General features: G+C 32.7%; 1 protein-coding gene across 1 annotated transcript in view; it reads right to left on the bottom strand.

Annotated features, from left to right (window-relative positions):
• Ctnna3 (catenin alpha 3) overlaps positions 1-18,657 on the bottom strand; it is a 1,643,966-nt gene that overhangs the window by 147,213 nt on the left and 1,478,096 nt on the right. The window contains exon 14 of the mRNA XM_076834267.1: positions 7,307-7,399. Within this exon, the coding sequence (XP_076690382.1) occupies positions 7,307-7,399 (93 nt within the window). The remainder of the gene's footprint in view (positions 1-7,306; positions 7,400-18,657) is intronic.

Consider the following 18,657-nt stretch of genomic DNA (forward strand, 5'->3'; position numbering starts at 1 on the left):
TAATATGAACTTAGAATGAACATGGTTTTTAACAATACACCAAGAATCATCTCCAGTATTGTAAGATTTAATATGCTCCAATTCATTTGCTACTGTTGACATTTTGAGGTTGTGTCCAGTAACCTAGGCAACAATTCCTATTTCTGTCCTAATTTACTTCTATTTATAGAATTTATATAGACTCAATGGCCTCAAAGATTTTTTTTTTTAAGGCAGAGATGATTTACAAACTATAGGCTCTTAGTGAATATAAAATATACAACAAATATTAGGCATCAAGTAGAGACGGTTATATTTTCTGTGATTTTTAGGTCACCAGAATATATAGTGAGTAATATACCTTTAAAAAGCAGCATAACTTTCTCATGCTGAAATATAAAATGACTAGAATTGAAATTGCAAGTGGTTAAGTGGTTTTTTAGATTAATGTCCTATTCATTAAGCTCATTTCCAGCAATTAGAGACCACAGCCTCCAATGTCTTTAAATAAAAAATCTGGTCCCATTAAATCCTGCTATAGGGGACCCAGTTTTTACCCCTCCTCTCTAAGAAACTATGAACAAAGTTTAAATTGTGTAAGACAAAAAATAATTTGATCTTATTTTTAGATTTTATAGGTTTTTAAGGTACATGGGCAAAAGAAGAAATACTGCAGCCTGTTTTTCTTGGACAGGGGTTAGAAATGGAAAGTGAACATTTTTAAATGTCTACTTGAAAACTTGAACATGCCTGTGATATCAGAATAAGATTACCTTTACTCTTCTTTACAACTAGAATATATCACAAAACTTAAGAATCCAAGACCCATTTAACCTTATTAAGGTGACTGAAAATTTGAGAGAGACAGGTACAGATCACCAAATTACTAAAGGGAAATATTTCCAGTGCAAGGCCTAAAATTCAATAAGTGTTGAAGAAAACAGAAATAGGGTTGATGGTTTGCTTTATTTTACTGTTGAGCAGCTTTTGTGAAATCACTATTTTAGCTCCACATTACCTATGTGAATATATAAATGTGTTGACAAAATTAGGAACCACATTAAGTGCTATTTTCCCTAGGACAGCCCCTAATGGCCTTCCTTTGGCGGGGGAGGAAGAAAAGAAAAAAAATGCAGAAAGATTTTTGAGAGTAGAATATCCAGGATGTTAGAAATGTTTGGCACAATGAAATATGTTTTTCTCTCCTTATCTGGGAAATATATGTTCCAAGTACTCTAAGAGATCCCTGAAACTATTGATAGCACTGATTCCTACATTTACATTTTTCCATGCATATATACCTATTAAAAAGTTTGATCCATAAATTAAGCAAATTACTATTAGCTAATGATTAACAATAAAAATAAAATGATTACAGCGATATACTATAATAAAATTGCCAGCCTCACTTCTGTTTACTTTGGGGCCACTATTAGGTAAAATAAGGGTTACTTGAATGCAAGCAATGCCAAGTTGACACCATTTCAGACAATCTGACAGATAACAGAGCTGCTCAGGGGTGCTGGGGATGTAGCTCAGTTGGTAGAGTACTTGCATACTTGCGTCACATGCAGAAGTCCTTGGGTTCAATCCACAAAACCACCAAAAAAGAAAAAAGACAGTTACTCAGGAACTAAAGGACAGGTAGTGCATAGAGGCTGGATAGGCTGGACAAAAGGTGGATTCCACATCTAGTTGGGACCCAGTGGGATGACATGAGATTTCATCATGCTACTCAGAATAACAAGTTCATACAATTTAAATTTTATAAATTGTTTATTTCTATAGTTTTCCATTTAAAACTTTTGGAGCAGTGGACTGTGGGTAACTGAAACCCCAGGAAGTATAACCACGAATAAATGAGGATTACTCTGTTCTTATATCAATATACCATGAGATTTGTATTTACAAAGATACTCAAAAGGAAGTCAAGATAGAGATGCAACTCATCTCATGATGGGGTTATGACCCAAGAAACTCATCAAAAGTTAAAAATACTACAAGTCAGAAATTCATCTAATGTACCTAACCTAGCAAACATCATAGCCTGGCACAAAATACACTGTAGAGGAATGGGTGTTCACCTTAATGATCATATGGCTGACAAGTGCTAGGGCTTTCTGTCACTGACCACCATTGCAAGAAAGTACCATACAGCATATCATTGTCTGGGAAAAGATCAAAATTTGAAGTTTAAAGTATGATTTCTAATTACCTATTACTTTCATCCTAGCATGAAGTCAAAATCATTAAAACAGATTGTCGTAAGTCAAGGACAGTTTGCATAACACTAGGAAATACAAGTCTGAATATATGTAATCTGTTTTATAAAATCAAGATTTTTAAGCACTTTGTATGTGCTAGGAACTCAAGTATATTTTTCACATAATTAATTTAATCTTTGACAATCCCTATGAAATAGATGTTATTGTTATCACAATTTACAAATGATAAAATTGAATATGAGAAATATAACTTTTACAAAGTCATAGTGTTAGTAATTAGTACAACTAAGATTTGAATCTATGATTATGTGACTCCAAATCCCATAATCATGACTTCTACATTTTAAAACAGTGCTAGCAAACATGTGTCACTTGCTCTTGGAGTTCACTCCCAAACTCTGTAGCAATCCATTTTATTGCATCTTTCTAGATGTAATTCTCATCCAAGTTGGCTTAGGGAATATTCTCCCAAATGGTCCCCTACTGGTAATTAAGCACTTTCTTGAATCTTTACTCCTACTATGCCCTGATTGGACAACAAACCCGAGAAAACAGAAATTAGAATTCTCCTTTTATTGAAACATTATGAAGGTCAAATTGATGAGAGACTGAATGAAGAGCCTCTGCTTTTTTTAAAATTCCATGCTAGGAGACTTTGGATTCTCATACTACAAGAATCCCCATTATGTGACCATTTGCTTGATACTACATTTATCAAGGCAGAATAATCCACCAGTGGAGACTTGCCAAGGTCTAGGTATCACTAGGTAGTTTCCATATAATTGTCAAACTGGTTTGATTGTTAATGGAAGATTGTAGATTGGGATATTTAAAAATTTCAAAGTTCTAATAGATTTGAATTCAAATTTATGAATTTTAGTTTCACAAATCATTCTCACAGTAAACAATTATAACATTAACTCTGTACCATAAAATATAGCAAAAGTAGGAAAGTGAAATTGTAGGTGGAGAGGAGACACTACCCAAGTTCATAAGTACTGGGAACATTGTGTGGTTGGAGCCAGAAAACTTGGGATTTGGTCTCAGTCAATATGTCTTACATAAACTACTTAGATTCTTTGACCCTAATTTTCTAATTTGCAAAAGCAATGAAATTTTTTTAAAATGAGTTTTTGTTAAATAACATCCAATTTGGAGATGTTCTATAAGTATAATGTATAAAATGGTAGCTGTCACTGCTCTGTTTGAAGAGAAAACATAATTTAGCATGCATTTAGTATACTCTATAAAGAAGCTTTTGGGACTTGCAAGACATCTTATTTTCAGTTTAGGAATTTGATTATCTTAACAGAAGCCTATTTTTCATACCTTTTTAAACTCTGAACTTTCAAGATAAAAGATGCCTATTTCATCTTTGCTGAAAGTATGAATAAAATAAACAAGCCTAGGAAGGATGTTCTGTGAGCCTATAACACAAAGTCCTGTGTCACTCAGGAATGCTCAATCAGTGGATATAACCACAGCTTCATCCCGAGTATGTTTATGTTTAATAATTAAGATAATCACTATTTCCATTGCTGTTCCATTGCCACTTCATAAGGCATGTACCAATGGTATTTTAATATTTTTCTCTCATTGACCACAGATTCTAAGTCATTCTTTGTTAGTTACCGACCTTTACAAATCCCAGTGGCATTTGCCACAGATTACAACAATCACAGATGATATCGCACCAAAGTTATTAGGAGTATAATGTAAAAAATAAAATTATAATAAATAACTGTCATTCCTTTATTAAACAGTATTTGAAATTGGTTCTAGCACATTCCATGTTCAATACAGCAGAATATGCCAAACTGAAGAACCAAAAAGACACTTACTTTTTCATAATAGCAGCAAACAAAAAGAAATCTAGACCCTTGTTTAGTGCAATAACCAGGAATTCCACAGTAAGCACAGTATAGAGATCAAATAATTCTCAAAAGATTAACTTCAAAATCTTACAGGATCTTCTCAAAGTGGTTATACTTATGAAATGTGTCAAAAGATACACACAGTCCAATGGACACAAATGGCAGTAATTCCAAGTAGAAAGCAAAGGTAAGGTCCCAGGTAGATCTGAGACTGAATGACAGAACATCATTGTACCATAAGGAATATGGAATGTTAGGGATAAAAGACGTCTTGTAGAAAATATAAAACCTATTGAACCATAATCTTGGATCTTTGGTCTGGTCAGGTGATTTGGGCTGAGAAGATATGTAAGATACCCATCTCCACATTTGAGAGTTAAATATTTATAATAAAAAACGTAAGGTGGATAGGCATTAATATTGTTATTGTCTACACTATAACTACTCTTTAAAACTTAAAAGAATATTTGTTTCATGATCTTATAAAGCAGCTGTTGCATCCTGTGTTCTATTTTCTCTTTTGTTCCATTAATGATGTATCAGTTTATTGTGGTACTGGCGGTTTGTTTGTATTTTTAGTAAAGGACTCAACCTACTAACTTTATATCTTAAGTGAACTGATATGTAGTAATAACCATTCCCCACTTGCTACATTAGTAACTATATAAATTTGAACAAGAATAAAAATACAAGTGAAAATAATGGTAAGAAAAAAAATTTTTCTTACATAACTTTAAAGTTCATAAAAACATTCCTAAGTAATAATTTTTTGGAAGATTCTGTGAGAAGATATGGTATTATTCTCATTTTTCAGATTAAGAAATATAAAGTTTCTAAATGTTAAGGGCCTTAACCAAGGCTTCATTGTCTGCATACTATGAGTCAGAATAAGAACCTAGTTATGTTTGTCCTAATCACAGCATTCTAAAAAGTGCCTTTATTTTAATAAAACTTACTCCCATCAATGATGTTGTAAGCCCTGACACCTACCCCTGCCTCCAGTGACTCACATCACTCACTTCGCTGAAAGCACAAGTAGTTTACCTTTAGCAAAAAGATTTTCCAATTCCACTGCCATTTGTACGATTTCATCTTACCAATGATGCCAGCTAGATTTGAAGGAAATTAAATCCAGATGCTGTGTGCCCCAGATAATTTCTAACATGAACTGGCTTCTAAAGGAATGACAACTCAAATAATCAGCAAGAAATGGAAACTCAAGATAGGGGCATTGCCCAATGTATTACCAAATACTGACTGTCGGGTTGTGTGATAAAGGTGTCTCCCTCTCTCTTTCTCTCCCTCTCTTTTCTTTCTTTTTTTTTTTTTTTTTTTGCATTACAATTCTCAATACTCATATATATCACAATTTTTGTATCTCTGTTTATATATAAAGTATGTTGACACCCAGTTCAAGTCTCCATACATGAACTTTGTATAATGATGTCCATCACATTCCACCATCCTTGCTAATCCCCTGCCCCCTTCCTTTCCTTCCCACCCCTAAAGGTGTCTCTTTGTTGAATATTGTGCTCAACTGAAAGACAAACAATATTCCTACAACCATAACTGGAGAAAAACAGCATTTCTAAACAAACAAATAAACAAACAAACAGGTTTTTTGACTTATCAATTCTAGTTCTAGGCAATGTGAATATTTGAGAACATAGAATTTGCCAAAATTAACATTTTTCGCATTATGTCTTATAATATTTTATGTATTTTATATTAAATGAGAAAATACTTATTTACTTATAAAATGCATAAATGCTAGGGTTACTATTAATTAAAAAGATATGAGGTTTGTTTTGAAAAGAATTTTTTGTTTTAGTATTTATTCATGTATGTGAAAGCATACGAACAGAAAGAAAATAGAAACAAGACATCTTTTACGTGGTAAGTTGTGGGACTAAAAAAGGAAATAAAAAGAAAAGTAACAAAACCTGCTTATCTGATCTGTTAAAATTAGATATTTTTAAATTTATTTACCTTATTTTCATTCTTAGAAAACAAAAATGCAAAAATTTAAGAGTAAAACTTGGTAAAGTGTAAAGTTTGTTTCAAATCATATTTCACAAACCATAGAATACAATAGCATATGGAAGCATTTCAGAGAATGTCAGTATTCTTATTTATGGAGAGACACATGCATTTGTGACTTGGGATATGCCAAACAGATCCTTGCTTCAATTTCTTCTAAGGAGGCTGTGTAGAAGCAATGCTACAAAACACACAGTATACCCAAGCCTTTCCATATAAAAGTGTACCAACAATAGACAGATCCACAAGGGAACAGGGCACAGAAATATTAATATTTTCTTTCCACTCCAAATTTTGTGCAACTGAATTTACCAAATAATAATAGTAACAATGATACTTATTGTGTTCATACTATTGCTCCTACTACTAATAACTACTTATCATTATCAAGAACTTACTATGAACTAGGTACTCTGTAATTTCTCTGTTAGGAACTCAGTTAATTCCTACAATAACCCTCATATAATGGGTATTAGTAGTATCCTCACTTCACAAATGATGGAGCGGAGATAGAGAGAGGCTAATTTTCTTGCCATACAAACTGTTATGGCTGATTCTGGTGCAGTCCCAGGCAGTCTTAGCTGCTATGCTCTACTATCTGGATTTCAGATACAGGTTATGTGGTCAGGTCTCCAGTTGCAAGCTATCAGTGGCCAGAATGCCAAACTGTCACAGATTCCCACAGTTTGGATGTGAGTAAAGAGAAGTACAAAATGTCAGAGTAATTCAGAAATGGGGATTCACATTTTTGGGTGTATGTGTCTGTGTTTGTATGTGTGTGTGTGTTAGGAGTAGTTGCAGAAAAGGTCATTGCAAACCAGAAGAGAAGTAAGGATTGATTGGGGAGGGTCTTTTTCCCCCTAGAATTTCAAAGTATATTTACAACTTCTTGATTTCTCTATTCTTCCCTAAACAAATATGTAGATATTTCACTTTTATATTCACATGGATTCTATATAAATCAAAAGCAGTATGGAGTGATTCACTATATGACATGAAATGGCCTCACTGTGAACTCTCAAGGTAAGGAAATAATTCACTTTTGCTGCAGCTCCTCCGTGTCATTAAGGGTTTTCTCCCTATGCTCCACAAAACCAGATCTGGATCCAAGATTTCCACCTGGGAGAGGCTGCCTAGATTGACAAGGAAAGGACACAGCCCAGACTTCCCTTTAGGGAGACAACATACCCGGTCTGTTTTCCCTTCAGTCTGAACACTGGTGTGGCTGCGGACCTCATGATCTTCTTCAAGGTCAGAAACATCCTCCAGTTCCTCTGGGGTCTATAAAAATAAAGCAAAATAATGCTTATTTTGGAAAACAGATTGTCAGTACCTTAAAGGGTAATCATGGTGTTAACATATAACAGTCCCACTTCTATTTGTATACCCAAGAGAATGAAAGCATAGGTCATTATTAAAAACTCACACTCAATATTCATAGAAGCATTATCTATAATAGTTAAAAAGTAGAAAAAAACTCAAAAATACATCTACCAGTGGATAAAAGTATATGGTATACCTATACAATATTATCTTATTTGGCCACAAAAAGCAGCAAAGTACTGAAATATGCAGCAGTATGGGTAAACATTAAAATCATTGAGCTAAGTAAAAGAAGTCAATCATAAAAGATCACATATGACAGTAGCTCATTTATGTGATATATCTAGAATAGGAGAATCTACAGACTTGATTAGTTGTTTCTAATAGCTAGGGAGGAAAAGAGGAAGGGGCAGTGACTGCTAAAGGGAATGTGATTTCTCTTTGGAATGACAGCATTGTTCTGTAATTAAATAGTGGTATTAAAAAAGTAAATTCTGTATTTTCAAATAGTGAATTTTATGGTATTTGAGTCACATTCCAATAAATTTTGAAATAAAAAGAAAGCAAAAAAAATGATCAGAAGGAAGTGATTCCCTTAGTGAATAGCAATTTGGCTACCCACTACATGGCTACCCCAGACCAACGTGTTTATAGTAATAAGTAAATCAGATAATTACCATTAAAATCATAAATCATCAAAATTCCATGAAAAAATATTGAGTAAAGTTTTCTAGGCTGTAATAAATAATTTAACTTAAACATAAGTGTATATTTTGTATATTGTTAGTGTTTATTCCTTTAATTAATTTTAGCTTCAACACCCCTTGCTGATGAGGTGTCTTGCTCAGGAAATCTCTGGACTGGCTTGGATGGCTCTGACAAATGTTTCCTGGTCCCCTCTACTTTTACCATCATTGTGCTCATCATACATTATTATTATTGTTTGTTGAATTAGGCAGCTAATTTATTGAACCGTCTACTGAGGGAAGCAAGTACCTAATTGGCCCTGTTGAATGTCTTAAAGCTATACATTAAAAATGAATGAAGCAAAATTAGCAGAGCCAGTAACAAAGATAGAGAGGGGTGAGCAAAACAGATTCACCACAAACACTTGTCCTAACTATACGTTTCACTGTGCTTCTGTTTTTCACATTTCAAACTGAGATATTTTGTTTTGTGCTGTTTTTCCCAATTCAATATTTTCAATCCCTTAGTCTGAGTGCAACGTATCTGTCATTATTGCAAACACAGGTAAAAATATTTAACAAGAACTATTCTAATATTTGTTTTAGCTTATGCGGTCACAATTTTTACTGTGATTCTTTTGTTACAAAGTGCTGATGATAAACTTGGAAAATAAATATTTAAGTATTATGAAAAACAACCAAAAACCTGTTGGGATGGCAAATCTTATGCACATGTGAATATTAAAGACTGGCCTCCCTGGTTCCCCTTAAACCTTGCTATGCACAGAGGTATTTGTGTTTTTTCACAATTGCTAAGGACCTACCTTTCCTTGGGACCAATCTAGAGATGGGATAGAAGACTAGATAATATTGTAGAACAGAACTACCAATTAACTATCCTCTAAAGGATTCTAATTTTGTGTCATCTCATGGATCTTTAACTAACATTTCCTTTGTTCTCAAACATTTGCACTCATTATCACCCACCATCTGCAGAGGGAACTTTTGCACTTATTTCAACTGACTTCTATTACATACTGTTATTCCTCCTCTCAGCAAAGCCTTCAACGTGCGGAATATTTGCTATCTGTATGTTGATCATTTTACAGTCTTTCTCTGATGAAACTGTGAGAAGCAATGATCCCAAGGCAATTCTCTCTTCTTAGATATTAATAGTGTGAGTTCACCACTGTGGAACTTTTACAAAATCACACATTACATTATTAGTTGTTTTGTGTATTCTTCTCAAAATATTCTTGATAAGGCATCTTTGCAATATTCCTGCTTAACATATCACCAAGCCCTATAATATGTGAGTAAATGTGGTAGATTAAATGCCTTTTTTTGCATTCTGTTGTTTTGCAAATGAAGGCCTACTGATATTCCTTCTATGAGCTGTGTCTTATAAAAGTCTGCTGTTTATTATTTGAATTGTATAACATATCCCATAGTGACACATAACTTCATCATTGTCCTAATAATTTACTCAACTCCAAAATAAATTTAACAAAAACTAAGAGCAACCAGTAGCTGTCAGAAGTCACAAGTGGCATTTTTGTTGGTGATGCTGTAGAAAGGGATAAGCCTACCAATCACTCCCACATACTTCTGTGTTTTTCTTTGTCTTTAACACGAACTAATAGCATTCTTTCAAATGGCACCAAGATTGACCTCTTCTTTTTATGGAGAGTGTTCATAACACTTGTTGGCAGCATTTCACATTCTGTAAGGCAAGAAGCTGGATGGTGTTGTGAAAATAAAAAAGTAAATATGTAATGTAACAATTTAAATGGAAAATAAGAAAGAGGAGTTCTATAATCACATTTTGAGAGTCATATTAACTTCTTTAGCACTAAAAAATAATAGAAAGTGTAATTTTTTAAAAAGGGAGGAGGGATGATGGGCTATCTTATTGGGCACTCTTAAAAATTATAGGTCAGACTTCCTGGCATAAGTGCATAATCCCAGGTACTTGGGAGACTGGGACAAGAGGATCTATCACAGTCTTGGCAACTTAGCAAGACCATGTCTTAGAATAAAATAAAAAGGGCTGGGGTGTAGCTCAGTGATAGAGTGATTGTTTAGCATGTTTGAGCCCCTGAATTCCATCTTCAGTACACAGGTGCAACAAAAACAATCAGTGATGTTAGAAACCTAAAAATCTGGAAGAAGTGTGTTTGTGTGTGTGTGTGTGTGTGTGTGTGTGTGTGAGTGTGTGTGTATGCACATGTGGGAGTGCACTTCCAATCAATTTTATTTCCATGATGGAAGACTGACTATCTTAGAGGCAATGTCATATACTGTTGAATAATGAAAATTTAAATTTGAATTCTGGTCATCAAATGAATGATTATGGGATTCGGGGAAATTTGTATACCTTATAAACTTTGGTTTCCTTGGGAAAAAAATGTGAACAATATTATCTAACTTTGAAAGTTGTTCTGAGCTTCAGTGGTACCTTAAGAATTTAGCCCAGAGAGATAGCTAGGGTGATTTCTGCTCCTTGCTCTACTATCCTAGCCTATCCTGCAACCCAACAAACTTCTTTATATTTTTTAATAAAATATTAACTTATATACCTTCATTTTAATCCAAATTTGTTCTTGGTCAGGGACTGTAGGCAAGTCACCAAATATTTCTGTACACAACAGTCTTCAGATTATTCTGGATTTATGTGGCTTTACTAGCTGCCTATAGTTAAATTGATCTGAGAAAACAGCCTATTTCAGATCACTTTTGGATTGCCCAAGGATACCTTCATAATAAGCAAGAGTATAAATAGAAAATATTAAATAAGTTTCCCAAATTCTGATACAAATACAACGATTAAAGCCTAGTTTTATTAATACTCTTTCTGGAAAAAATGAGCCATTTTCATTTTGGTCAAATTTAGAGACAGCCCAATTTAGAGGAAGTAAGTTATTTCTACCATCTCTGAGAATTTATGCCAAAGTAAGTCTTTGCTAGCACCAGTTTAAGAAATAATTTTAGTCTTATATATGATTAAAATCCAGTCAAAGAGATCTCTTATTTGGTGGTTGAAGTAAGTAGTACATGTGGAAATATATTAAACCCTTTTAGGACAGTAACATTATATATTCAATATATAATTCAAACATATATATTCAAAATCAGATCCCTAGCAATCAAAATTATCTGTAGATTGGCAAATATTTTCTGGTCATGGAGAGGTCACCTTTGTTTGAGTATCACTGCTCCAGAACTTTGACTCACCTAGCTCAACACAGGTGGTGGAAATAAGACTGTATTTAAATTTCCTATGAGCAAAGTTGGAATTGACTTGGGCTAAAAGAAGTACATAAAATAAAATTCGTGCCCCATGATTCCATTGTGGTTACAAGACAGACGAGTACATTCTATTTATTATAATCTTAACAAAACTATATGAAGGGTCTGGGGCTGCAGCTCAGTGGTAGAGTGCTTGCCTCACAGATGTGAGGCTCTGGGTTCAATCCTCAGAACCACATGAAAATAAATAAAGATATTGTGTCCATTTACAATTAAAAATATTTTTAAAAACCATGTGAAGAAGATATCAGAAGATTTGTGAAAATAAAATTACAAACATGGTTGTAATGCCTTCAGCAAAATAAAGGCAGCTTTTAAAATATTGGTGTTAAGGAGGTATAATTTTTCTTTTTAAAGCTAAATAGTGTCCCATTGTTTATGTGTATATTTATCTGTCCATTTTCTGATGATGGACACCTAGGTTGATTCCATCAAGTGATAAAAAAATTAGTTATGTTATATATTCATGGGTCACAATGTCATATTTTACTATATGCTTACACTATGGAATGATTAAATCAAGATAATTAAACAATTCATCACTTCATGTATTTATCATTTTTTGTTTGGTGAAAATAATACCCAAAGGAATCTAAATCAATATATTGAAGAGCTCTTTGAACTCATTATCTATTAAAATTGAGACGGACTCAACCTAGGTGTCCATTATCAGAAAAATGGACAGATAAATATACACATAAACAAAAGAACACTATTTAGTTTTTTTAAAAAAGAAAAATTCTGCCACTTTAATACCAATATTTAAAAACTGCCTTTATTTTGCTGAACTTGATTTTAACTTTCATTATTTAATGAAAATAAACAATGAAATTATATAATAAAATTTGTTTAAACTTCACACTCATTTGAAAGTAACCCCGTATTCCCCTCCTCCAACCCCTGAGAACCACTATTCTACTCGTTTTTTTCTATGAATTTGGTGACTTCAGGTGATCTCATCTATGTGGAATCATGCAGTACTTGTCCTACTGTTATTGATTTACATAGTATAATGTTGTCCATGTTTGTCCTTTCTGTTGAATATGGCAGCATTTCCTTTCTTTTTAAGGCTGAATGATTTTTCATTTTGCATATTTACCAAATGTCTTTATCCATTCAGTTGCCCAAGGATATTTAAGTTATTTTCCTATGTTGGTTAATGCTTCAGTGAATATGGAATGCTGACCTCTCTTTGAGATCCTCATTTCAATTCTTCTGAATATGTACTCAGAAGTGAGATTGCTGGATCATATATAGTTCTGTTTTAATGTTCTGTTGAATCTCCACACTGTTTTCCATAACATTTACAATTTCTCCACATTTTCACCAAACCTTGTCTATTTATTGATTGATTATTATCCTAAGAGTTGTGAGATGATATCTCCTTGTGGTTTGCTTTTCAGCTCCATGAAAATCAATAATGTTTAACATTTCTTTTTAGTACACCTAATGGATATTTACAAGTCTTCTTTGTGGGAACATCTATTCAAGTCATTTTTCCATTTAGCAGGTAATTTGGGGGTTGTTCTGTGCTGTTATTTGTAGGAGCCCCCTAGCACACACTTAATTTGCAAATACTTTCCCATTTTGTAGATTGGCCTTTTTATTTTTTGATTGTTCATTTTTCTAGGCAGAATCTTTTTAGTTTAACATAGTCACCCTTGTTTACTTTTGCTTTTGTTCATTGTGCTTTTGGTGTCATATCCATGAGAACATTTTCAAGACCAATGTAATAAAGCATTTCCCCCATGTTTTATTCTAGGAGTTTAAGTTTCAGATCTTAGGTTTAAGTATCTTTTTTTATGTGCATAGTGTAACATAGCTTCAATTTCATTCTTTTGTATGTGGAAATCCAGTTTTCCCACCACCATATTGAAAAAATTTACTTTCTTAGTACTCTCATTGAAGCCGAGTTGACTATACATTTGTGAGTTTATATATGAGCTTTGTATCCCTTTACATTGGTATATATGTATATTTTCTGCCAGTACCATATTGTTTAAATCATTATATATTTGTAATATATTTTTAAACTAATAGTACAATATGACTCTTCAAACTTTGTTCTTCCTTCTCAAGATTTTATTGATAGAGTCTCTTGTAGTCCTACGTAAATTTTAGCATCATTTATGGAAAGCCCACAGTTAACATGATATGCAGTGAAAAACTAAAAGGTTTTCCTTAAAGGTGAGGAACAGAGCACTCTTGTTACTTTTATTCAAAATGGTACTGGAAGTCCCGGCCAGAGCAACTAAGCAAGAGAAAAATATATTTTATATATATTTTTTTCTGATATTCAAATCAGAAAAATAGAAATAAAATAACATTTGGACATTATTAAATATCATATGTAGAAAAACCTAAAAAAACTCACTAAAACTAAACTTTCTAAACTTTAGTTTCTAAACTTACTAAAGAATATGAAATCAACATACAAATATCAGTTATGCTTATACACACTAATAACATATTATATTAGAAAAAAATTAAGAAAATATTCCTTTTTACAACAGCATTAAATAGATTAAAATACTTTGGACTAACTTAACTAAGGGAATTAATGACTTAAAAGACTAAAAACTAGAAAACATTGCCTAAGAAAATTAAAGAGGACACAAATCAATGTCCTGTGCTCACGCATTGGAAGAATTTATATTGTTAAAATGTTCATATTACCCAACATTACCTACATATTCAATGTCATTCCTATCAAAAAGTGGCATATTTTACTGTAACAGAAAAAGAAATCTGTATATTTCACAAGCCACTTTTTCTTTCCTACCATGTTTAGACTATAACTCCATATGAATTATTCACGTGGATCTAGGAACTAAGGAGCCTAAATGAGTAAAGTTTTCAATAATTGAAATACAGTTTATAAGTCTAAATTGTATATTACAAAAATATATCCTAAAGTAAAAAAAATCTATAAGTTACAAAACAGTATAATTAAATATGTGGTAAAGAGGATAACTTAAGTAGATAAATGTTGAGTGTATAGAATATTTCTAAGAGGACAAAACCCTTAGTTGTTCATATGTTTTCTATTAGGTCACCACTTAGAAACCTAGACCAGCCAGCAGTCATCTAATATCCAAATATTTGATGCAAGTGGTTGAGGCTGAATTATCATGATTATAATAGCCGATAACTATAACCATTCATGTTTATATAAGGCCTTTCAAAGGACTCAAGCAATTATGAAATCATACAGGGTAAATTCTATTTAGCCTCAGTTCAACTTCTCTCAGGAAATTTGTGGACAGTCCTTCTTCTGCTCCTAAGACATCAATGAAGCAAATAATTGTAGAAAAGCACAGAGAAAATCAGCAAGAGGTTCACAAATGAAAGTGACATCATCTGTACTTATTCAACCACCAGAAGAGTTGACAGTGTAACTCTGATTCTCAGAGTTGCATATCTAATTCATGAAAACTGTTATAAGAGGAATTCCAGATGGAACTTTAAATAAAGACATGAAAAACTAATGAAGCCATGAAGAATAAGATTTGGGTGAAAGCATATTTTTGGAAAGTTCAAATATTAGAAATATCCAGACTCAAATCAGGATCTTTAACAGCAATCTCTTTTGAGAACTTAGAGTTAACAGAACTTGTCTGATATAACTAATAAAGAGCTACTTAAAACATAGGGTCCAGTATCTTTTTATGAACCAGGTAGGTTGCTAGCCACGAATGCATGATAAATATGTAAATTGAACAGTTAAAACTTACAAATTGAGAAAATAAACTTCAAATAGCATGAGTATACTGGTTTGAGAATAAGGCAAGTCAGGTGTTTCGGGGAATTAAAGTCTGGCGTTATGATGCTTTAATTCCTTCCTTCTGGGTCTTGAATCCACTCCTTCTTTTGCCCGATATGATTTCTGGACCACAGTAAAATTAGTGTCTGGGCAAATAGGTAATTCAGCCTTTTCTCATTGCTCCATTGCTGCCTACCTAGAATAAGATATTGTCTTTGAAAACTTTGCTAAAAGCAAGCCCACTTATATCTCAGGCTGATTTCCTGGCTCTAACTTATAGCAAGCTTGAGACGAATTCAATTTTCACCCACATCATGAGTATAAGTGTGCCTGTGAACCTGAAAAATGCTCCAGAGTCATTTCTTTCTATTCCTATCATTCCCTTTCTTTTCCTTTTCCTTTAAGTTCTCTTTGAATTACACTATATGAATCAGCAAAACTACTAAAGGACTAACAGTATTGTGGGACAGAGCTGTGAATTTATAACCTATTTCCAAATTGTGAACAGAAAACCTAAGTAAGGCAAGCGACTTGCAATATCAATGACAGAACATAATATAAAGATTGAATATCTGATTTTAGGTCAAACACTGTTTTAATATCTTGTGACATCAAAAAAGTACTTACTTTGTTGAGAACATTGTTTCCTCCAAAGTAAATGAAAGATTGGACTAATGATTTATAAAACTCATTCAATTCTCTTATCAATTCCACAAGCCTATTTAAGGTTTAATCACAATGCATCAGGAAAGATAATGCATATTCATTTAAAAAAACTGAATGGTAGGATAGCCTTATTTGGAAATGGTGAAAATAATTTCGGATCACAAAATTTTTTTGGCTATTTACAAATCAGGAAATAAGAAACCACTTTCTAAACTTGTTTTGTCCAGCATTACATAGGATGATGTGAATGTTCTTTAGACACAGTAATTGATGGATTGATAATTACAGCAATGCAATTATTCTTATTGCTATATAAGTGGGAGGTATGCTGCTGTTAAAAACCCTGTAATAATAATAACAAGAGTAGAGCAGCAGATGACCTTCAACTAGAAAACATATCTAGTAAATAATACACTTGACCTTCAACTCTTAGGTCTGAATGTCTGAACAAAAATCAGAACACTGCTACTGTTCAATTCTAGTGTCGTTGAGTAAGGAAAATCATTATTCGCATCAAACTCCATAAGCAAATCAACACTATTCATGTGAATTTGTGAATTTATGATTATATCCTTATAATAGATAGTTGGAGAGGGACTACCTAATGTGAAGTTAATTAATTTCTTTTCTTGCAAAAACTAAAAAGGCTATTTTATGGATACTAAAATTAGAGCTTCACAGTATACTTAATGGCAGATAAAATGTGCTTGAAATACACTTTTAAGTGAATGTATGTATACACATATATGAGAGAAACTGAAAAAATGTATCAACATTTTATTATCATCTATGAGCCATGGAATGGTATGTGTAGCTTTTCTTCTTTATAATTGATTTGTTTCTAAACTTTTATAATACATATTCATTGCTTTTATCACCAGGAAAAAAAAAACTAGCATCAACTTTGCAAGAAAAATCTTCTTAAGGTTGAATGCACCATTTCAAGGACAAGTCAACAATAAAAAAAGGTCAAGATTGCAAAACTCACAGCAGGGGAGCACAGCTGGCCTTGTCACCTTTCAATAGGTCTATCAATGTTGCATATTTGAGGTTGAAGTGTACACAGACAAAGGTTTCTAATAGGTGAGAAGAAAATTGCAACATATGTCTTCATTATCAGAGCAAACATTAAAGGCCACTAGGATAGCACATACAAAGAAGGCTCTCTTACCTGATCCTCATGCTACTATCCCTCACTGCACAGTATTTTGAGTTCAGTGGATTTGTAGAAGCAGTTGCTTCATTATTTCATATATCACACTTCAACATCCTGGAAACTGGTTTTATGAAAGTATTCTATAGCAATGGTTTTGAGGGATTGGAAAGTTGTGGTTTGACTTCCCAGTGGAGATATATATATTTTTTAGCATAGAGGAAATCTTTTACTTTCAGAAATTGTAAGGCTGCCGGATATAATATCAACAATCCTAACCAAATTCATCTATCTAGATTTGCAAAGTAATCCCAGGCACAGCAATAAAGCAGTAAATAAATAAATAAAAAGCACCTGCTGTGTTCCAGCCATGGATGTTATATAAGCCTAAGCAGGATGCCTAAACCTGACACTCCTATTTCACTGCACTAAAAAAATGTAAAAAATATGAAAGAAGATACATATTATTGGGGGGGGAGTGTTGCTCAATAAGACAGTAACTCAGATCTATATTAGACTTTTAGAGATATTATTCAGGGTTGCTGGATTGAAGTTTGTTTTATGAAACTTAAGAATTCCCTATACCAGTAGAATAAAGTAGCCTAAGTTGGCAGTTTATATATAAACTAGAACACTGAAATGGACCAAAACAAATATTTTGACAGCCCCTAAAGAAGAATTATGCTCTGTATATAAAGAGATTCTTAAGTCTCCAAACTAAAGGACCTATTTTTTAGAAAAAAAAGTGAATACATCATTGTATAAGATGTAGTGAGTTGTAAGTGGCTGTGAAACTAGTTCACAGCACGGGCATTGTGTGATTTCCACACAGACCTATCCTGAACATTGGAATTAGGACCAGCGAGGAAACAAACCTGATGCCTAATATGGAGAATTAGATTTTAAAAATGTGTTTCTTAACACATTATAGATATACACACAATAGAACTGGGTCATTCTATTTGTCCTGATTTTGAAAAAAAGAAAGAGAAAAAGAAACACACTCACTTAAAAACTTGTACACAAATATTCATAGGAGATTTATTTTTAATATGCCAAAAAGTAGAAACAACTAAAAAATCCATTATCATGGAAATTATTTAATAAGTGGTATGCCCCCTTATAGACTATTATTCCACAATAAAAAGAAATGTGTTATTGATGCAAGCAACAACATGAATTGTTCTAAAAATAATTATACACAAGAAGGCAAATGAGAGTACATATGGTATAATCCCATTAATATAACATTCTAGAAATTTCCTAACATTTGGTGACAGAAATGGAATTTGGAAGAGAAATTATCCATCATAAGCAAGATTCAAGAGTGAGCATTTAGTTTTGATATGTACGTTTCTTATTTTTATTACATTGAGAGCTTCAGTGTTGTATGTGTGTTCCTATAAAACATACCAAATTGTATTTTTTGAATATTTTCAGTTTATTAAATGTTAACTATACCTCATTGATGCTGTGAAAAGCACACATGTATTTATTCAAATGTATTTATTCATATTTATTCAAATATATATATATATATATATATATATATATATATATATATATATATATATTTATTTTTCCTAAGGTAACACTTGTTTGACCCAAGATTATAATTAAACTTTAGACCATCCATGCG

Source organism: Callospermophilus lateralis, chromosome 15, assembly GCF_048772815.1.
Source record: "Callospermophilus lateralis isolate mCalLat2 chromosome 15, mCalLat2.hap1, whole genome shotgun sequence".
Taxonomy (NCBI): domain Eukaryota; kingdom Metazoa; phylum Chordata; class Mammalia; order Rodentia; family Sciuridae; genus Callospermophilus; species Callospermophilus lateralis.